This window comes from Enoplosus armatus, chromosome 19 (genome assembly GCF_043641665.1).
Source record: "Enoplosus armatus isolate fEnoArm2 chromosome 19, fEnoArm2.hap1, whole genome shotgun sequence".
In the NCBI taxonomy this organism is placed as follows: Eukaryota; Metazoa; Chordata; class Actinopteri; order Centrarchiformes; family Enoplosidae; genus Enoplosus; species Enoplosus armatus.
Genome location: NC_092198.1, coordinates 18,933,237 through 18,955,194, shown reverse-complemented (window position 1 = coordinate 18,955,194; position 21,958 = coordinate 18,933,237). Strand labels below are relative to the sequence as shown.

Genomic DNA, 21,958 nt, shown 5'->3' with positions numbered 1-21,958 from the left:
ACTTACAGAGTGCAGAACTCTTCTTATTCACTCAAGGCTGTAAATAACCTTTTCTCTGTTTCTTTAAACGTCACATTTTGATAACTCACACATCAGAGAAACCGCCCCCCCCCCCCCCCCGGGCTACTCTTCACTTCAAAGGCTGATGCGGCCAGGCGCTGATCAAAGATTCCAGCAGCAGACTGTGGCAACTGAGATGGGATGGGTGTGCGTGCTGACATGCTGACATGTCACCGCCCCTGGTCTCGCTCCAATCTGTCGCGCGAGGGGACAGGAGGGTGTGGCGCCGATCAGCAGCTGGCCTCGCGCTGTCTGACCTCTGCCCTCGCCTCCCCCCCCCCCCCCCTCTTTCTGCTCACCCACCAGCACTGTTACGCCCACTTTCTGTCTGCCTTGTCCTCCCCCTGCGAGCAGTTTAGGGTGCTCCCAGTGATCTTGGACTCTGCGAGACTCTGCGTGATGACACCAGATGGTTGAAGCTGCTTGAGGCAACACTGATAAAAGTAGTTTTATTATCCCCAAATCCAAAACATAAACTTGAGCTGCAAGAACAACGTGAGTTCTGGCTGGTGCTAACATGCCAACACCCTAAGCTAAGATGGTGAACATCATACCTGCACTTTTAAAGCCCCTTTATATTATTCTACTTCTGAATTCATTGTGTGATGGTTGACCTTTATTATTTCACCTGTATACTTACAATGCTTCCCTTTTAATCAATTGCAATGTGTATTTGTTAACGGATGTTTGGCTTTTCAGTGTTTGCCGTGAATATTTATTTTTGATGACGTACAGATCCACTGAGTGTCGAGGTCATTTATCATCTTAACAGTTTTTGTCATTAGATGAGGTGATGGATTGTTAGAATTATGCTCCAGACAAAATACTCAGGTAAATAGAACAGTAAAAACCTTTTATTCGGACACAAAAAACATTATTTAGTCATCTCCTTTAAAACAAACACAACATATAAAAGTGGAACACGCAGATATAAAATTCTCATGTTGCAGCAGTAAAATTTGCATTTTGCAGTCTAAAAAACGTTTCCCTAAAAATGAAAAAGAAAACCAAAGCATGTGAAGCATCTTCCAGTTTTTCTACTGTAGACATGACTGATGAAGTACATCAGTGATATCAGTGCGTTAAGTGAATGACTTCAGCATAAGGCACCATCAGATACCCGTGCACTGCCTGACCCCGCAGGCATAAATAGCTGGCAGGTTTGGAAATCTGATTCCCACAGATCAGCAGAGGTCAGCCAGTGTCTCCGGACGCGGACTTGAGGTGGAGGATACGTCCGGGTTTCTGGTAAAATGCACAAACGAGTACCGGCCAGCAGACAGAACTTGCTGGAATCCGAGTAAAAGTCAATTAACTTGCATTATCTGTTGTGCTGTTCTCTTGGTGTAGTAAGGCACAGCGTCTCAGAAGAACTGGCATTATTACAGTGAAGTAATACTGACGACCACAAAACTGTGCCTAACCAGCATTATTTCACTAAATATCCACGACCTCAAAGTGAAGTTGAAAAACTGAAAAGCAGAAAAGGCAGCAGACTCCCTGAAACGTCTCCAAACGTTGTCAGTTGTTGTTGGTTGTTATTGCACCGTCCCTTTCACGCGTCCTTCCTTCCAAGCTGCTCGTCCTCCTTCAGGAGAGGCAGGAGTCAAGGTGCTCGTTGATCTTTGACTCCTGCACTTTTGTTTGGCACACGGGACAGCTGACCATCAGCGCAGAGGAGGAAGAGGAGGGGGTAACGCCGAGCACTCCTGCAGAGGAAGGGAGGGAGGACGTAGAGGAGGAGGAGGAGGATGAGGTGGTGGTGGTGGTGGCTGTGGCAGTTCTTTGCTGCATTGCGGGTGATTTTGTCTTTCCCGACTCCCCCGACGCCGCTGAATCGCTGGCTAATGTCTTCCGGAAGAAGTCAAAGATGTTGACTGAGCTGCTGCGCTCGTCCCATGACCTCTTCCTCGATGCCTGACCCCCGCCAGCAGCTCCTGATGTACCGACACTATTAGAATGACTGAAATACTTGGAATGTGTTGGTTTAGCAGGGCTGCCTTTGGCTCCTGTTGAAACCACAGAAGAGTAATTCGGATTGCCGGATTTACTAGGACTAGGATTAGAAGCTCTGGGAGAGGAAGATGAATGGTCACTCTGCTGTTTAGGAAAGAAGGAAGAAGCAGAGGTAGCACTCATCGTACTGTCTGGTGAGGTCAGTGAACCGCTTTTAGTTTCTGTGTTGGAGGTGGAGGATTGACCCGTTGACTTCCTGACGCTCGTGCTGTTGAAGAGGTCTTCAATGGACTTCTGTTTGTTTGTATTTGCTGCTTGGCTGCCGCTGCTGTGGGGTTTGGAGATTCTCACGGGCGAGCCGTTGATGTTGACAAAAACCTTTGTGTTACTGACAGACCTCTTTACAGGGGGCTTCTGCCCCAAGGAGGTAGCTGGTCTGACGGAGGGGAAGGCGCTAGAGGTTCCTTTGTTATCCAGGCAGGAGCCAGCGGGAGAATGGAGACTTTTAGCTGGAGATGAAGGGGTGAAGAGTTTCTTTGGAGGGGAGATGGGGCTGGACGAGGATGTTTTCACAACAGGCACTGCTTGTTTGTGGGATGGGGAGGAAGACGTGGAGGACTGCGACTTCCCTCCGAGTAGGAAGCCTTTGCCACTAAATGGGATAATGTTCCTTATGTCCTGTGATCCAGAACCTGAGAGAGTAAAAGGCACAAATTCAGAAATTCAGGCAACAGACTTCCTTTGAGATGTCTGACCAAATAAAACTACACTATGCTGTGAGAGGATTCTCTAAAACATGCGGTGAAGAGTTGCTACCCCATATTATTGTTACCTGCCTCAAAGGAATAATTCAACATTTATTCACTGGCTTGCTGAGAGTTTGATGAGACTGTACACTAAGATCAATACCGAAGTGTAAAACTGACAAATTGTGGTTTAGGGGAAGTTAACTGCGCCCGGCCAAGAAAAAGTCCAGCACAAAAGCTTCCAAAAACCCCCACAATGTGTTGCATATATAATGATACAACAATGGAGATATGGCGTGATAAGCTTTAGAGGTGCTGAAAGGTGGATTTTGTTACATTTGGCAAGCTGTTTCCCAAATGTTTCCTGTCTTTATGCTAAGCTAAACTAACCGGCTGCAGCTTCCTATCTAACGTACAGACATGAGAATAGCATCCATCTTCTCATTTACCACTTGACAAGAAAGCAAATAAGCTTATTTCCCAGAATGCCGAACTACTCCTTTAAATATGGGCAGAAAGGTCATGGGGTAAAGATGACTTCCGTCTTCCTGTAATAATCACAAGAAATGTGTTTTTCGTGATCTTGAGATATGACACGCGTTTTTGTTTTTAGAATCCTTTTTCTGTAATCGTGACCCAATCGTATAATTATTACCATGAGAAAAACAAAACATGAAAAATAATGAGAAAGATTTAAAGATATTAGAGCAGAGGCACAAGCTCATCACCTGTAGTTGTACTTGAGGGCTTTGCATTTCCTGGGGCCTTCATCTCCGAGGTCTTCCCGTCCTTTTTACCATCCTTCTTGCCTTTTTTGCCGTATCCTTCCGGCTCCTTGACCTTGGTGTAGGTCCCTCCACACGTCCTCCTGTGGTCCTCCCACCAGGGGTCCAGAGCGGATGGAGCCCGGTTCATGGCCCTCTTCACGAAGCCAAAGTAGGGCTTGCGGTTCTGGCAGGGCCCGTTGCATTTCCACCAGTGCTGGCGGTACACATCAACCTCATCGTGGAAACTGTGGTAGACCTGAAGAGACAGAGGAAAGTTTCAGATGTTTTTTTTTTTTTTAAATCATTGCAATCTCTGTAAAAGGCTGTGACAAGATAAGACAATATCAGCTAAATACTTAAAGCAACAGAGGATACACCTACGGAAATGTTTGTCCCACTGGACTTGTTGATCCGATTCATGTGCTTGCAGAACTCAGGGCCGTGACCGTCTCTGTCTCTGTTGTTCTGGGTCACAAACAGCAGCGCGTGAATCATTTCATGAAGGAGAGTCTGTGGAAACAAAGACACAAGAATGGATCAAGGGAAATCTTGTCCAAGGACGGACGTTGCGCTTTTTTTACTTGCATTTCCAGCTCCAATCTAATACACTGACACACAGCCACAGCTGAAGGCAAAACGTCTCATGACATGCATGCAAAACCTTCCATCTAAAATGAGAAGGAAGAGGAATTGTGGGTGTATTTCATGAGCTCTCACCTAACACTTTTCTTTGCCTGTTTATGTATTCTGATGTTATGGTTTTTAACCTCTAATCCCACTATTAGTAAACTGGTTGTATACATGTCAAGCCTTATAATAGGCTGTTATACCTGTGTAAAGGCGACATAAATGATATATTAAATTGTGTCTACTTTCACTGTTATTCTGATTCTGTTTTCTTTGACAGGAGATTGCTGTCTTCATGCAAGCAATTCTCCCCTTACTGCAAATTGAAGGATTTTAAATAAAATACTCAGCACTTAAATCACTCCTGGAAAAGCTAAAATCAGCGTAACTATCCACCTCACCTCCACCAGGTCTTTCCTCGGTCTAAGCTTCAGCAGAGGCGCACTGAGTCTGATTGAACACAGTCCACCTCGGCCCTCATAAGAACACACACCAGCACACCTACGAGAAAGGCACAGAAAGAGCAGGGGACATCAGAGGCAGGACACACAGCCCCATTCATTAAACCCACTGGAAAGACCATTTGCACTCAGCAGCACTAGTTTACACAGACCCTTTTCTTCTGTGGTCACACCAAACCCCATAAAGAAATCGGACATTTTTATTTTTCAGTAAGGGCAGTGATGCACCCAACCACAAGTCAGGGTGGTTTTAGCCTTTGACAACAAAAGAAAATATAACATAATAGGTGACTTACAGTGTCATTCTTGGGCTCCACTTAACCTCGACACCGCTGAGTTTCCCCCAGAAGAACATGTCATTGAACTCCAGGAACATAGCCCTGACATCGGGACTGGGGTCCAGCATCTCCCAGGACTCGTCCACGATGGACAGCGGCCTCTCGGGCTGGAAAGTCGGCTTCCAGGACGGGACAACATCGCTGCCACCTCCAGTTCCCTCCACTTTCCGTTTCTTAGTGCTTTGCCCGAAGCCATTATCCTCAAAGCCGTTTGGTGACAACAACGACGTCTCGTATTCCTTGTCAAGCTGCTCCTGTAGCTGAATGGCGAGCAGAAAATCCCCATCCATTCCAACAGAAACAGGGGAAAGGGTGATGTAAACTGCGGCACCGAGCTAGCCACGTAGCTTTGGTTGACGTTTATGTTAGCCTGCTGAAGCTAACTAACTAACGTAGCGTGTACAGAGCCCTCAAACGGGTGACAGGATCACCGGAGCCAGAATACAGTCCGTCACATATAATATCCGCAGAAATGCTCGGAACCGGCGTCATAATTTCGGCTAAAACCTCCACATCTTCTTGTTGGACGAAGGTGTGTGCTAACTGTCAGTCCAAAGCTAATAGCGCCAATCGTTGTGTCGCTCTAATCACAATACAACCAAGGAACATCCGTTAAGTATTTCAAAATAAAACTTCGGCCATCTTCTTTTAGATGAGAAGTGTGCGGCTAATACAACTATTTTTTTTGTTTTGTTTGATGTATATTTTAAATAACCAAAGTACGATTATTCGTTGTTCAGTGGCATATATTAATGCTTTTAAATCATAGTAATAGTTTGCTCTTGTTGCGACACTTGTTTTCCGCTCTAGATTCGAGTAACTCTCGCGCACTTGACAAAACCTTCGCTTGTTTGAAATTGTAGAAAGGAATTCTGGGATTTGTTGTCTTCGTCATTTCAAATAGTTGGCCAAGCTAAAATCCACTCGGAGATTTTCCTGCTGTAGTTTATGTTTAAATCAATGGAAATTAGCAACGAGTCAATTATTGCATGTAGTTAATATTTAAGTGTTATAATACAATAACGATTTGGGCCTGTATAAGCGACAAATTCCATTGAAAAATGTCTTCATTTATTTTTTATTTTATGCGATTTGTTGGCCATCTTGTTTTCTGAATCTCGTGACGTTTCAGGGTGTCAACCGGTTTACAACTTCCTGTTTTGGGTTGGAAGCGGACATGAACCGAGGGGCCTCCACGAACTCGTCCTCTGTCTACATTTATCACTGCTATATCAATATTTTGTTTCAATAAGGACGCGCACACACGGCAGAAGATGTCGGAAACGGGGAACCGGCTACGGAAGCTGCTGGAATCGCCTAACTTCGACCCGCAAAATTACGTCAAGCAGCTGTCGCAGCAGTCCGACGGCGACAGGGACTTGCAGGAGCACCGTCAGAAAATCCAAAACTTGGCCGACGAAACGGCGCAAAACCTGAAGAAAAATGTCTATAAGAACTACAGACAGTTCATCGAGACGGCCAAAGAGATCTCCTACCTGGAGAGCGAGATGTACCAGCTGAGCCACATCCTGACGGAGCAGAAGAGCATCATGGAGAGCATCACTCAGGCCTTGCTGTCCACAGACAAGGACGAGACCTCCAAAGAGATGCAGGCGGCCTTCCCCAAAGAAACAGAGGAGGTGAAGCAGAGGACGCTCACCTCGCTGCTGGAGAAAGTGGAGGGCGTGAAAAACATCATGGACACCCCAGGGAGGCACCTGGTTTACAATGGTGATCTCGTGGAGTTTGATGTTGACAACATGTCCCCCATACAGAAGGTGCATGCTTTCCTGATGAATGACTGCCTGTTAATCGCCACCTGGCTGCCGAACCGCAGAGGGACCGTGAAGTACAAATACAACGCCTTGTACGACCTGGAGAGCTTCGCCGTGGTCAACGTAAAAGACAACCCCCCCATGAAGGACATGTTCAAGATCCTCATGTTCCCAGACAGTCGCATCTTCCAGGCGGAGAACAGCAAGATCAAGAAGGAGTGGCTGGAGATCCTGGACGAAACCAAGAAGAACAAAGCCACCAAGGACAAGCACAAGAAAGAGGAGGAGGTCCCTACTTCGCCCGCGAGGGCCGAGGTGTCCACCAATCCCTTCGACGTGGACGACGACGAGCCAGCCGGTGCCGAAGAGAGCGTGGACCTCAGCCTGGAGTGGATCCAGGAGCTGCCGGAGGATCTGGACGTTTGCATCGCCCAGAGAGACTTCGAGGGCGCCGTGGACCTGCTGGACAAGCTCAACGAGTATCTCAAAGACCAGCCGGTCACCCAGAGGGTCAAAGAGCTGAGGCTGAAGGTGGACGAGCGCGTGCGGCAGCTGACGGAGGTTCTGGTGTTCGAGTTGTCTCCGGATCGGTCACTACGTGGCGGACCCAAAGCCACCCGGCGGGCAGTGTCCCAGCTGATCAGACTAGGTCCTCCTTTTGTTTTGTTTTTTTGTTTTTTTCCATCAATAGCACCTCACACATCAACAACACCGCTCCACCTCTCAGTTCAATATATTCACACTCACGAGCTGCACTGTTGCTGAGGGAGTAGTCATTTTGCATGTAGTAGTTACATCTACTTTAAATACTTGGAGCAAGCATGCAAACATTGCAGCCTCCGAGATTTAGACCTTGGAGGCCAACGTAAATCCCAGCAGAACACCTCAGAAAGACATGTATGACTTACCACCAACCAAACTCTGTAACATTTTGTGAGTATTTAAAAAAAAAAAATCAAAAATGTCATTTAACTGTTCTGATATATATATATATATATATATATATATATATATATATATATATATATATATATATATAAAAGTTGATCTTCCTAAATGATGTTCTAAACGCTGTTGCCTTCTCCACACTGTCAGGCGTTCAGTGTATTGTGATGGACAAAACTAAATCCCCTTTTTAAATCAAATTTTAAGACATTTAGTCAAAAACCTGTACGAATCAGCCTTAAACCTCATGTGTGTCAAATGTGGTTAGAAAATGTCAAAGTCTATAATTACAGCACAAGTTCTATGAGGTCTGTCCTGTCTCACTGCGTTAGATCAAATATTTGCCGCACATTTGAATTCTTTCCCACTGCGCTGCAGGCCAGTCCACCAAGGCCTGTGAGCTGTTCCTGAAGAACCGCGCCGCTGCAGTCCAGACGGCGATACGGCAGCTGCGCATAGAAGGAGCCACGCTGCTCTACATCCACAAACTCTGCAACATCTTCTTCACCAGCTTGCTGGAGACGGCCAAGGAGTTCGAGATGGACTTCGCGGGGAACACGGGCTGCTACTCCGCCTTCGTGGTCTGGTCCAGATCAGCCATGGGGATGTTTGTGGACGCCTTCAGCAAGCAGGTAGGTGGGGGACCAGACACAGAAGGCGAGACTGATAAGTAACAGTCTGGTAGATGTGGGATATTTTTGAGATTTTCAAGGAAGATTTTCAGTATTCCTCTTGTCTTAAGCGGTAAGATTCTCTCACATGGCGACCAGAGGGTGAAATATGTCCATTGAAAGGCTGTGAAAATATATTTATTCTTGTGTTTATTTGTCTTTTATCAGGTGTTTGACAGTAAGGAGAGCCTGTCGACAGCAGCAGAGTGCGTCAAAGTGGCTAAGGAGCACTGTCAGCAGCTGACGGAGATCGGCCTCGACCTGACCTTCACCCTGCAGTCCTTGCTGGTCAAGGACATCAAGGCGGCCCTGCTGAGCTACAAGGACATCATCATGGAGGCCACCAAGCACCGAAACTCTGAGGAGATGTGGAGGAGGATGAACCTCATGACCCCCGAGGCTCTGGCTAAACTCAAGGTGGATTTGCCTGTTGGTTCTCCGTGGTGATTGGGTGTCGGTCAAACAGCGTTTCCAGCACCGTGACTTTGCCCCCCCCCCCCCCCCCCCCCCCACACACTTTCTGTTGGTTAATGGATTTATTGTTTAGTTGATTGACAGAAAATGAATCAGCTGCCCGATTGATTGTTTTAAGTTATTTATCAAGCAAAAGAAAGACCTACCAGATGCTGGTTGTTAAGGACAACAGATGAATAAACTATATGTTAAATCACTGTTGCATTTTATGACCACATTTATCTTTTTCTCTGCAGGACGAGATGCGCCTCTGCGGCATGGGCAGCTTCGAGCAGTACACCGGCGACGACTGCTGGGTGAACCTGAGCTACACCGTCGTGGCCTTCACGAAGCAGATGATGAGCTTCCTGGAGGAGGGCCTGAAGCTCTACTTCCCCGAGCTGCACATGGTGCTGCTGGAGAGCCTGAGGGAGATCATCCTGGTGGCCGTGCAGCACGTGGACTACAGCCTCCGCTGCGAGCAGGACCCCGAGAAGAAGGCCTTCATCATGCAGAACGCCACCTTCCTCCACGACACCGTACTGCCGGTGGTGGAGCGGAGGTTTGAGGAGGGCGTGGGAAAGCCGGCCAAACAGCTGCAGGACCTGAGGAAGAGCAACAGGCCGGTTCGAATCAACCCCGAGAGTACCACGTCTGTGGTGTGAGGCCGACGGGAGCGCCTGTGGCTCGCTTGGAAAAAGGGTGCGAGACTGCAATAAAAGATGGAGGACAAGAAACACTCAGTTCTTGTTCTTTTACTGACTGTTCTGGCAATCCCAACTCCCATTTTAAAAAAAACAACGTGAGATATTAGTAGTTTTGGGATTGCAGGACAGGAAATGACAGGATGCAACATGGAGAACGGCAGAGTAAGATACCTTAAGATAACCGAAAAAGCTACTTTGCACCCGAATTTGTACAGACTCTCACAAAAAGGCCCATTGCTATCGGCTAATATGATATACAATGATCAGATGTTATTATTGCTTTCAAAAAATCCCCATTGCTGCATCCAATATTTGTATTTTTGAGCAATGACCACGTCCCATTTCATCAGTGGAGGCAGTTGATTTAACCCTCCAATTGGGATTTCACGTCAGGGTGCACCGTTCCTACAAACAGCTGATGAATGTGTGCTTCTGATCAGACGGGCGGGAGCCTCCTCTCTCTGAAACGCCATTCCGCAATTTATTAAAGCATCATTACAAATGTCTGATCGTAACGGAATACGCGTGTCCTCGCCATGGCAAGCTAATGTCCATGCTGTTGTTGGAAGCAAACTGGCTCAGCTTTGATTTCAGACACCAAGTAGTTTGAAAAGGGGCGACTGGAAAGCAGATGCACTGGTAAAATGTTCGCTATGTCGTAATAGTCAAAAGTTTGTGTTTAACAAAAAAACGCATGAAATTGAATAAAAATCATCATGCACAAGCACAATGTTGTTGTTTTTTTGTTTTTTTTCCCAGAAAGATGTAAGTTGCACTGAACAACAGCAGCTGCATAGTGAGTATGTTTGTGTCTGTGTTCCTGCTTATGTTGAAGAGTACGAGTAACTAAAGGAGCCAAGTAGATATATATTTTTTTAAAATAACATAATTGACACGGTTCAACTTTGCCCAGACTTGAGCCTTGAGCCTGTCCTGCCATATTGACAGTGAGCTCAAGAGCAAGACGCGTTTTGTATTTGACTTGCGTTTGCTTAACGAGCAACAACGCCGCTTTATCCATCTTGTACTTCATCTCGTCACACTTTTTCTGACCGGCACCAGAGCACGCTTTCTTTCTTTCTTTCCTCATCATTCCCAAAAGAATTCCATTCACAGACCCTTTTTCCACACAGCGAGCACGGCAGGAAAAGCACAGGCCGAAGCGATGACGTTAATGATCGCTCCTGTCCAGCAGTTAGTATATAGTTATATATTAAGAATATTACTACACTTGTACACAGACCTCTTATAGATACAGAGAGGGACTGTGCACAACATTTCCCTGTGGCTATACAAAATAAAAGCACTGCCATTCAGCCAAAGCAATACAGTTTATTCATTGATCCCGGGCTCACAGCAATGCTGCCCTCTTGTGGCGACTTTAAAAACATGGACTATGGTGGTTGATGGATAATAAAGTCCACATTTTGGTATAAAACAGCAAGAGAAAATTCTAAATTCAATCATTTGACCCGTCTGCCATGCAGTTGTTCCTGCCGTAACCTCCCCCCCCCCCCCCCCCCCCCCCCCAATTTGGACTGTGTTATTGCAACATGAAAACAATCCTCCTTTCTGTGTGAAACATTTCCCAGCAGCGACGAAGCCCAACGTGCCACGGTGGCAGACGCACGTTATTTTTAGACTCCATTCAGGATTCAACACACGATTGCTCTCTCTGCTCCACAGCTCATCTCAGTCTGATCAGTCACGCACGTGATCGAGGCCTCGAGGAAAAGCCTCGGGTGAAGTTATCAGCTCATCCTCGGAGGAGAAGCATCGGGCTGCTGGGATCATCCCCAGAGGAATCCATTCAGTCAACTTCTGAGGGAGTGATGAGTTCTGATTCTTCGTCAGCAAAGGTCGTCAGACTGTGGTGAAGGCGCTGTACAGGGATGCTTTCATTCCAAAGATAACTTAGTCTCCAGCCTCATCTTGCGTCACGTGCATGCAGTTGGGAGTATATAGAGTATTTTATACTTCTTATACAGCACAACAATTCAGAAGCAAACATTGTACTTTTTACTCCGCTCCATTCATTCGCTGGCGTTAGTTGTAACTTTGCAGATTCAGATTAATAAGACTTCTACCCAGCAGTCTATAACGTTTTTTTTTTTTTAATTAGCCCCACCTTTACCAACTGCAACTCTAAAGCGACACACGAATGCATCAATAATTATAATCCAATAATATAATCCAATACGTTTATATAAATGTAATAATATTTATGATATATTATGACAGTCATATGTGTTGGTTGCAGGACTTTTCCTTCATAAAAGAGTGTTTCTACAATGTTTACCACCCATCCATCCATCCACCCATCCACCCACCCATCCATCCATCCATCCATCCATCCAGCACTTTTGAAGTGAAATGGAATAAAGTTTGGAACACGTATCCTGGCGTGGTGCAATAATGCAGTTTCAAAAGAGCTCTTCTTTGACAGTCATTTTAAGGGGATAGTGCTGTTGGGCATCATTTGGATTTCAGCTCCAGGAGCATCTCACAGAGATTGCCTCACAGAGAACTGTCAAAAAGCCATTTAGACTTCTGCGTCGTTGTCAAAAAGTGACAATTCAGCTTTCATCTCGAGCTGTCGTGCTGCGGTTTGAAGCCCTGCCTTTAATGTTTTTTTACGAGCACGTGTTGTTCAAATGACAAGGCCAAACCTCAAGACTGTGTGTGGAGGTTAAGCAAGGCAATGAACGTTCGCGTGAGCGTGCATTGATCCTTCCACTTGTGCATGTTCATTTCACCAGAGCAGATCTGTGACGAGGTGATGGGGCGCTTAACAGGGCTAATAAGCGGACGAGCTGTCCCAGAGGGAGGGGATGAAGGCTGCACCCTGAGGGACTCCAGTCACGGCTGCTGTCTGGTCAAATGAAACGTTGAGCAAACGCCGGCCGCCAATGTCACACCAACACAGAGGTGAAAGGGTCAAACTGACTCCAAATCTCCGGCCATTTTGAGGATCCGTCCTCTCTGACAGGGCGGGGGCGGGGGGGGGGGTCGCCTCCACGATCATCCGCCTGAGACTGACAGGCAGAACAAACTCATCAGGCATCAGGCAGTCACAATAAGTGATCGTCATTAGCGTCATCACGACCACCGTTACTGTTGACGTAATGATGGACAATCATGTGCCTTTCTGCTCCAACAAGAAAAGACTTTTCCTTTAGTCAAAGACATGAGCAAACTTAACTGTTCTTTTTTTTTTTAATGCTGAATTTAAGGCCGAGAAGTTCAGTTACCAAAGTACAATTTTTGAGGGGACTTGTACTCCACTACATTTCAAAACGGTACTTTACATTTTGTAATGACTGGTTACTTTGCAAATAAACGTTTGTTACTCAAAACACGCGTTCTAGACAAAAGTAGTTCAAATGAGCTCCACCCCGACCCGGCTACAAGGTCAAAATGTTGGTTTACATGTCACTGGATCAACGATAACAACAGAAATAGAATATGTGGAATATAGATTGAATTGTGTGTCATAGAGTACTTTTTGCATATGGGATACTGTAACTATACTTATTTAGGAGGTAGAACTTTTACTTTCTCACGAGCTTTTAGAAAGTTCAGGAAATTGTAATTATTCCACTTCAAAGTTGTTGTTTTTCTTTTAGCAATCTGGCGGGGGTTTAATTATTGATTGTATAAGGAGACTATACAAGATGACTCCAGCGCTTTCAGACTCAATGGGCCAACAATCCTTCTGGTACTTTCAGGCCATCAAAATACTCAATAAATAACAGCTTCAGCCTGATTTAACCTTCATGTTGGAAAATAACATTTACAGGAAGTGTAATTTAGCTGCTACCTAACCCTAACTAATATATGTATATAATATATTTTTTAATGATATATATATATATAGTTATATTTTTGAGAGCAGTGAGATGAGCGTTTAGGGCACTCTTCCCTCAGTATGACCGTGTTTGCAAGTCCTGACAATCATGGAGGGGGGGGGGGGGGGTGGGGGGGGGTTTCAGAGCCTTCAAATTAACCCGATCAATCAACTCAAACCACAAGCCCCACAGGCCCCGCCCCCTCTCTGCGCCTGCGCAGAGCCGCTCGGGGAGCTGTCCGCGTCAGTCGGTGCTGGATGTGTTTCCATTGAAGCCGCTTCTCCCCCCCGGTGCGCAGAAACAGACGGGAGCGATGGAGGAAGAGTTAAAATGCCCCGTTTGCGGTTCCCTCTTCAAGGACCCCATCCTGCTGCCGTGCTCCCACAACGTCTGCCTGGCGTGTGCGCGGAACATCACCGTGCAGACCCCGGAGGGAGAGACCCCGGTGCAGAGCCGAGCCTCGGGCAGCTCTGACTACGACTACCTGGACATGGACAAAATGAGTCTGTACAGCGAGACGGACAGCGGGTACGGCTCCTACACGCCGTGCCAGCTCAAGTCTCCAAACGGGGTGCGGGTGTTTCCGCCGGCCAACCACCACCGACACTGCTCCCTCACCTGCCCGCTGTGCCACCGGAGCGTCTCCCTGGATGAGCGGGGGCTCCGGGGTTTCCCTCGGAACCGGCTGCTGGAGGCCATCGTGGCGCGGTACCTGCAGAACCGCGCCGCCTCCGCCTCCTCCTCCTCCTCCTCCTCTTCCTCTTCGTCTTCTACCGCGGTGAAGTGCCAGCTGTGCGACCGCAACCCGGTGGACGCGGCGGTGATGTGCGAGCAGTGCGACGTCTTCTACTGCACCGCCTGCCAGCAGCGGTGCCACCCGTCCCGCGGTCCGCTCGCCAAGCACCGCCTGGTGCCGCCGCGAAGCAAAGCGGCAGGAGGCGGCGCGGCGAGCGGCGGCGGCGGGCAGCAGCCGCCCGCTACCGCGCGGAAACCGGCGACCTGCGTGGACCACGAAGCGGAAAACTTCAACATGTACTGCTACAGCTGCAAGGCTCCGGTGTGTATGAAGTGTCTGGAGGAGGGCAAGCACGCCAAGCACGACGTCAAGCCGCTGGCCGTGATGTGGAAACAGCACAAGGTGAGGGAACACACTCTCATACACACAGTCACATACAGAGTTAAACACACACACACACACACAGTCACACACACACACACACACACGGTCACATCCACAGTTACACATACACACTCTCATACACACAGTCACATACAGAGTTAAACACACACACACACACACACACACACACACACACACACACGGTCACATCCACAGTTACACATACACACACACACACAATCTCAAACACACAGTCATACACACGGTCACATACAGAGTTACACACACACACACACACACACACTCTCATACACACAGTCATACACACGGTCACATCCACAGTTACACACACACACACACACACACACACACACACACACACAGTCACACACACGATCACAAACGCAGTTACACACACACACACACACACACACACACTCTCATACACACAGTCACATACACGGTCACATCCACAGTTACACACACACACTCTCATACACACGGTCATACACACGGTCATACACAGTTACACACAGTTACACACACACACACACACACACACACACACTCTCATACACACAGTCACATACACGGTCACATCCACAGTTACACACACACACTCTCATACACACGGTCATACACACGGTCATACACAGTTACACACAGTTACACACACACACACACACACACACACACACACACACACACACACACAATCTCAAACACAGTCATACACACGGTCATACACAGTTACACACACACACACACACACACACACACACACTCTCATACACACAGTCACATACAGAGTTAAACACACACACACAGTCACACAAACGGTCACATCCACAGTTACACACATACACACACACACACACTCTCATACACACAGTCACACACACGGTCACATACACACACACACACACACACACACACACTCATACATACAGTCAAACCAGGGGGAGGAGAGAGTAAATAAGTCACACACAGGGTCATACACCGTCACACACACACACACACACACACACACACTGAGCCTAATAAGCCTGAATGCCTTTTAAAGCCATAATTAAATTGATAGTATTAACAATTAGGCGACTACTTAGTTCTAATGACCTATATGGTTTACACACACTATTACCTACAGTCTCTCTCTCTCTCTCTCTCTCTCTCACACCCAAACACACTGCTCAGTACCCGACGTGCCCTCACATTTCCAGCTGCTGTGCAGGTTACTTCATGTACAGTAAAGCCAGAGGGTGCTGAGGTCAAATGTTAGTCACAGAAAAGGGAAAAGCCTTCGCAATCCTGCGTTGACTTCACTGTATGTGGGGCAAATGGTAAATTAGAGAACCCTGACTGATTCAAACATAATTACTGTAGGCGTTAAACCCCATTTGAGTGAGTGTGTGTGTGTGTGTGTGTGTGCGTGTGCATGAGTCACTACATGAATAGGTCACATGGCGTTGTCTTGCTATTTTCATGCCTTACTGTGTGTGAGCAGTGACTGTAGTGTAGGAGGAGGAGTCAGCCCCTCAGGCAGGATCAGGACAGGAAGAAGAATTAGAAAAATAAGCTTCTGCTAAAGTCTGAAGAAGTGTGGTTTGACAATGCCTTGTTGAAAGGACGCATGCGTATTAACAGTGGTGGGAAGTACATTTCAAGCACTGCATCGAAGTACAATTTTGAGGTACTTGAGTGTCACATTTCAGAGGGAAACGTTGTACTTTTTCACTTCACTACAGTTATTTACTGATACTTTTCTTTTAAGTGAAGGACCTCAGTACGTTTTTTTTCCAGCACTGCACATTAAACAAAAGCGCGGCCCTGACTCGGGTTTTTCGGGTTTGCGCGTACCGTGAGGATTTAAAAAGCGGCGCAATTTTCCCAAGAAATGACCGTTGATCAAAAAAACGGTTTGGTTTGTGTTTGTTTTGTCCGATTTCTCCAGTACCATACAGAGCAGAACCGTATTCACTTGGTTAGCGTCGTTTTTTAAAATGGACAAGCAACTTGGAGCACAGTTGCGTTCACGCCAAAAAACAAAAATAAACAGGACCCCCTCACTGACTGGAGAGTCCACTGGGATGACATTTGGCCAAAAACCTGGTGATAGCGCCGCGTTTCGCCGCTCCTCCCCCTGCCTGCCCCCAAAAAAAAACCGCCCGCACGCTTCATTAAAGGATGATTAAAGTGATTTACGAGTGGATTCATTTTTTCACGACTCTTTCATTAATTTAACAGTCTGCCTCGGTGTCGGGGTCACTTCAAGTTCACCGCCCCCCCCCCCCCCCCCCGCGCTTTTCTCTCTCACCTGAATGAAGAGTTAAACCATGGAGCTGTCTTTCCTCGCTTCTCATATTTATTCCGAGTAGAGGCCCACGTTTGGTTGCACTGAGGGGGTGGCGCGTGTAGCATTTTAACAGTGCTTTAACATTTTAACAATATCATTACCATATTTATTATGAGATTATGGTTAAAAAAAAACGGCCTCAGGAGCTGGAATCAAAAGGGTTTAAAGCAAAACGAAGACCACTAGAACTGGTGTTTGGCGGGACCGGGGATTTTGTACAAGCCCGTTCTTCAACTGGCGCGCTTCCTGTGTTTACACCATTCGCACGAGGCCTTCATTATCACGATCATCACACCCAGACTTCGTAAGTGTAAATGAAAAGCTATTTTCGTCTGTCTCCTGCTAAGTGGGTCATCGGGACTAATCTCTGTGTCTGTCTCTCTTTTCATTCACCGTTTATCCGCCTCTTTCCTCAGCTCATCATTCACCTCCTCTGCATCTTATTCACTCTCTCCTCCCCCTGGTTTATTCCCCACCCCCCTTTCCTTTCCTCCAGCCCTTCCTCCACCTTTCTCTCCATCACCCTGTCCCATAAATGGACCGTGAAAATCCCATCAGAGTACAGGAGTGAGAGGGCGTTGATAAGTAATGAGCAGCGCATGAATAAGAGATGGCCGCCACTTAGTTAATACGGCGTCCTTCACGTCGAGGTTGAGATCGATGGCTGGCCGTCTCCGTCTCGCCTCGGTCTGCTCTTGAGAACGGGCTCCAAAGCATCATGTGCGTCTTTGAAATGGCTGTCGGGTTTTTGAAGTGCCACTCAATGAGGTCAGTGCCGCAGAGCTGGATTTTGTTTTGGTGGGCCGCGCTCTCTGGTCCTGTTTGTTTATTCTGCTTCGGTCGGCGTTCTTGTTTTGGTTCGTTCGCTCTTCAACTTATTAAAATTAGAAATGCCTCTTCCTCCGTGCAGATTCCTCTCAGGGATGACCGGATGTTGGAGACGGACTGGTTGGTTCATGGTCGCGGAGCCTGTGTGAAATTATGAGACATTAGATGACAACAACCACAGTGATCACATGGCAAATCATGATGCACACTCCCACGTACCAAAGAAGAAAACACATCAAAAGATGTAATTAAGAGACTCTGGCTGATGCAGAGCTTTTAAGGCTTCTGCTAATATTCTGGGGATGTCGTCTCACTGTAAGGATTCGGTGTTTTTAGCTGCCATGTTCTTTCTGTAAATGTTGCCCGAAAAAAAAAAAACACACCTTTGGAGAAGACAAAACAAATCAAAATCATTTCACTGATTTCCAGTGGCAGACTCCTCAGGTCACTGTGCATGGCACCCTTTTTGTCAACAGCAGCACGATCACAAAACACACACACACACACACACACACACACACACACGCACGCACTGCTCTGCAGGAACACAGTGATGTCGAACCTTTGTCTTCCCTCTAAACTATATTTAATATATGGTTCTTCCGTGGAGTATTTAGCGTGGGCTAATTCTTTAATAGCGTGGTACATTCATATTACACTGCGCATTGTTCCTGATCAAAACATGAGATCCTTTTTGTAAGGAAAAACCAATGAAATACCTGGTCAGGTGGTGAACTCTTTGGATTTCAAATCTCACATTCTGGTCCGTGCTTTTGAATCAATAGCTCTCCACCGCTGCGGTTTTCAAACTCTTCTCCGGGTCCCCGCAGCTCGAGGGGGGTTGTCCCTGCGCCGGCTGTCGTGTGTGTTCGTGTTGCTGGCCTGTAAATGTTGTCCTGCAGATGTAAATGATATTCGTTTATTTGGCTATGGGCTGCTCATGCATAGTGATGCAGTACTGATGATTCAGCAAAGGATGGTGGTGTTTATGGTTTGTGTGTGTGTGTGCGTGTGTGTGTGTGTGTGTGTGTGTGTAACCTGGGTTGTAGACTGTGAGTAACATTATGTCCCATGTGGTTTAAACAGACCTCTAGTTGTCAGTCAGATTCCTTGGGGAGTTCACATGTAGCAGCTGTGTGTGTGTGTGTGTGTGTGTGTGTGTGTGTGTGTGTTTTATGCTTTACAAATCCGATATTTGAGATATTCACTAATGCAGAGAGATATCCAGGAAAGACATCTGGATCGTCACTGTATTTGTTGTAAATCAAACATGATGCGGCCCGGGGGTGACTATCCCAGTGGTGCACACTCAGAGGGACTCACACACACCCACCCACACACCCACACACACACAGTCAGAAGGCATAAATATGTACATGTGAAGCGGATGAACTCTCGCTGATGCAGAGAAAGACACACTGGTCCAGTCGAGCAGAAAACACACGTGTGCATGTCAGTCCAGTAAAGAGCAGCCAGCTGCGGCGCTGCAAATATGACTTTTAAATATGTCAACATTTGTGGTGGACAGCAGCAGCGCTATTCGCGAGCTGAGGCCGATGATGACTTTTGTGCCATCACCACGGGAAGGAAGTGGACTTAAAAACAGCAGTTTTTAAAAGCGCCTTCCTGTGATGTCAGAACTGCTGCTAGAATATGAATATGTGGGAAACGGCACCTTTACACCTTTTAGCTTTAAGCCTGTCATTTTGCGTCCTGGGTGACTTTAACGTGGACGCAGCTTTGGGTTCAAGGGTCTCTCTCTCCCCACGGCCCCGTCTTTTTGCATTCACATACTGCTAGATCGCAGCAGCAAACACGTTTTTGGGAGAAATGCACTGCCGCCCGATTAACAGTCAATATCAACAAATCATTTTTAACTGACAGACATGTACCAAGTTTCAGTGTGTTCCACTTGTTGTCTTACAATATCGCCAACGTCCTCTCATGGCAATCCAAAGCGTGATACAACCTTTTTAGGCACTCAAAGCACTCGGTTAAGATTAGCGAAAGGTCGCGGTCTTGGTTCGATACTGGAAAAGTGCCTTGAAGCGACACGAGACACGACTCCTTTAAAACGAACCGCCTGACGGCCACCACCATCCTATCAATGTGCGCGATCGTGGCCTCTGACCACAATCCAGGCAGCAATTACGTTTCCATCAAAATGTGTTTGGCAAATGAAATGCGCGGCGTCTACAACACCATTTCTAGGACAGGGGCTGCCTTTCATCTGCCGCAGTGTGTTCAAGTGTTTGATCCCTCTAACACTCCCTCTCTCACGAAGATCCTTCACATCCTCCTCCTGGAAATGACAAATCCATGCCGCTCTCTCCATTCCAAACACCTTCAACTTGGCTGATTAAACAATGTGTGATTTAACGTATCTGCCTCTCCTGTAATTGCATGGGGGGGGGGGAGGGGGGGGGGGGGGTTAGTGTAGGCTCGTGTCTTTCTGTATGTTAGCAGATAAGCCTTGATCAAAATATATCCCTTTTCCCAAGATGTGAGCTTATCTTCTCCTCTGCCCGGTGGCTTTTATTTTTTTTAAAGACGTCTGTGTGGTACCTCAAAGATCGGACCATTGCTGAGTGAGGAATGACGTGGGGGGGGTGTATACAGCACCGGAATTTAATTGCTCCCTCGGTATTTCCCGAGCTTCTCCAACAGGAGGCTGTTTAGAAAAGTCTGTCATATCGCGTCCTTGCACCTGATTTATCTTCATGTTGTTCTGCCGGGATTTGTTCTCAAGTTTCTCAACCCTTTTCAGGCGACTGTTGTTGTTGTTGTTGTTGTTGTTGTTGTTTTCCGCTGTTTTGGACGGTGAAACAAAGCTGCTGCTGTTGCTGCAGTCAGTTCTCTCGTTTCCAAAACATGAGCCGACATTCAGCCTCCCGTGCTGTTTGCGGCTCAGTCACCTGCCCAGAACTCCAGGTTCATCCTTCATGTACGGGATCATTGTTTGAGGGGTCGACTGTGATTTGCACACGATAGCATGTCTTCTTCATGGAAAGGCTCAGAAAAGAAATCCGTGCGGGTTAAATGCATCAACGCACGTAAACCACAATGATTTCACAAGCGCCGTCTTTTGCTGAAACATAAACGTTAACCTTTTTTTTTTTTTTGCATTCATTTTTTAAATTGAAATTCAAGTTATGCCTTTATAACTAATAAATAATCCTGATTGGATTCTTGGATTTTGCTTTGGGTTTTAGATATGGGAGAAAAAGGGTTTCTGGTTTCACAACTACCCGCCACCAAAACCAGCTTCCATTCACTGGAACTATAATGCCTTGTTGTATGTAGCTGTCGAGAGTTGAGAAATGGACAGTTGATTGCCCATACAGCAGTTTGGTGGTTCCAGTTGATTCTTCGGACGTTTCCCAGACTCCACTGTCCAAGAATATGATTTCCATGCCAACTGATGCACTGTTTTATAAATGATCTGCCCAACAAAATGTTAAAAGTAAAGTATGTTCATTTCACAGACGCTCACAGACATGTCATAAAGAAGGAGCAGGGAAGGTATTGTAGTTTTAATAGAGGTAGAAAAACCAGGTAACCTCATGTTATGTCTTAATGCGAGCTTGTATGTGATACGTCCTTTGAAATTGAATTGTGCCTCAGGCCGCATTACGAGAAATTACTGCAATTTTATCAGCAAAAATAGGTGCTTTCATCTCTGGGAGACGCAGAGTTGCTGAGGTAATTTAGAGCGAGTGCAGCGCTGCGCCGACTGGCCGAGCCTGACTAACCTCATTCCAGATGGCAGCTCGCCGAGCATGACAGGTCAGCCTCGCTCGCCTGTTACCTCAGGCCCGGCAACACACACTAATATGTGGTACAGTACTTGTGAGGACATTCTGTGGACTTTATTATTGTTTCCCGGGAAACGCTGGGGTTAAATCTCAATTACTCACCTGGTTCAAGGAAGGTTCACTTAAAGTTGGATTTATTTACATTTGAGCTTCTTATTCAGCGCAGAGTGTGTTTGCATTTTAACATCTAATCCGGGTTCCTGACTTGAAAATGATGACTATAATAATTAATTGTTAATACATAACAAGTTCAAGGAAACAAATAAATTGACATATGATAAAGACAGGAGGAAAACAAGTCAAAAGTCACTTCAGCTGTCAGAGAAATTAGCATAATACAACTAAATCTCTGACTGTACCGTCAGCAGTCGAGTTGCTTTGTGGGTAATGCAGGCGCCATGTTTTGATACAATATATCTGGTTCTGCTGCATCGATTGTGATATATTTTTTTACAAACTGTCCATCATGTGTCCGATGCTAAATAGGT

At 46.5% G+C, this 21,958-nt stretch overlaps 3 protein-coding genes across 8 annotated transcripts in view; 2 read left to right on the top strand and 1 right to left on the bottom strand.

Moving 5' to 3' along the window:
- Window positions 1-926: 926 nt before the first annotated feature.
- Window positions 927-5,245, bottom strand: sprtn (SprT-like N-terminal domain). Its single transcript, XM_070926096.1, has 6 exons — window positions 4,914-5,245; window positions 4,558-4,657; window positions 3,911-4,039; window positions 3,491-3,785; window positions 2,196-2,708; window positions 927-2,069 (listed from the first exon to the last, which is right to left on the bottom strand). Exons 1-6 carry the CDS (start codon window positions 5,243-5,245, stop codon window positions 1,651-1,653), a joined length of 1,788 nt encoding a protein of 595 aa, XP_070782197.1. The 3' UTR covers window positions 927-1,650.
- Window positions 5,246-6,151: 906 nt separating this feature from the next.
- On the top strand, window positions 6,152-10,236 carry exoc8 (exocyst complex component 8). Its single transcript, XM_070925742.1, has 4 exons — window positions 6,152-7,379; window positions 8,054-8,307; window positions 8,515-8,763; window positions 9,057-10,236. Exons 1-4 carry the CDS (start codon window positions 6,230-6,232, stop codon window positions 9,462-9,464), a joined length of 2,061 nt encoding a protein of 686 aa, XP_070781843.1. The 5' UTR covers window positions 6,152-6,229; the 3' UTR covers window positions 9,465-10,236.
- Window positions 10,237-13,667: 3,431 nt separating this feature from the next.
- Window positions 13,668-21,958, top strand: part of LOC139301964 (tripartite motif-containing protein 67) — a 33,843-nt gene continuing 25,552 nt past the window's right edge. For all 6 annotated transcript variants that reach the window (XM_070925498.1, XM_070925496.1, XM_070925497.1 and 3 more), the window contains exon 1: window positions 13,668-14,492. In XM_070925498.1, the coding sequence (XP_070781599.1) occupies window positions 13,668-14,492 (825 nt within the window). The remainder of the gene's footprint in view (window positions 14,493-21,958) is intronic.

What these genes read in the sequence shown, in the direction of transcription:
- sprtn (XM_070926096.1), bottom strand. Translation starts at nt 5,245, where the DNA reads ATGGATGGGGATTTTCTGCTCGCCATTCAGCTACAGGAGCAGCTTGAC. An exon ending in CCAGTGGGACAAACATTTCC is followed by an intron (nt 3,786 to 3,910) that starts GTAGGTGTATCC and finishes CTGTCTCTTCAG; the next exon opens with GTCTACCACAGTTTCCACGA. An exon ending in CTCACCAGACAGTACGATGA is followed by an intron (nt 2,070 to 2,195) that starts GTGCTACCTCTG and finishes TGGTTTCAACAG; the next exon opens with GAGCCAAAGGCAGCCCTGCT.
- exoc8 (XM_070925742.1), top strand. Translation starts at nt 6,230, where the DNA reads ATGTCGGAAACGGGGAACCGGCTACGGAAGCTGCTGGAATCGCCTAAC. An exon ending in GTCCCAGCTGATCAGACTAG is followed by an intron (nt 7,380 to 8,053) that starts GTCCTCCTTTTG and finishes ACTGCGCTGCAG; the next exon opens with GCCAGTCCACCAAGGCCTGT. An exon ending in AGGCTCTGGCTAAACTCAAG is followed by an intron (nt 8,764 to 9,056) that starts GTGGATTTGCCT and finishes TTTTCTCTGCAG; the next exon opens with GACGAGATGCGCCTCTGCGG.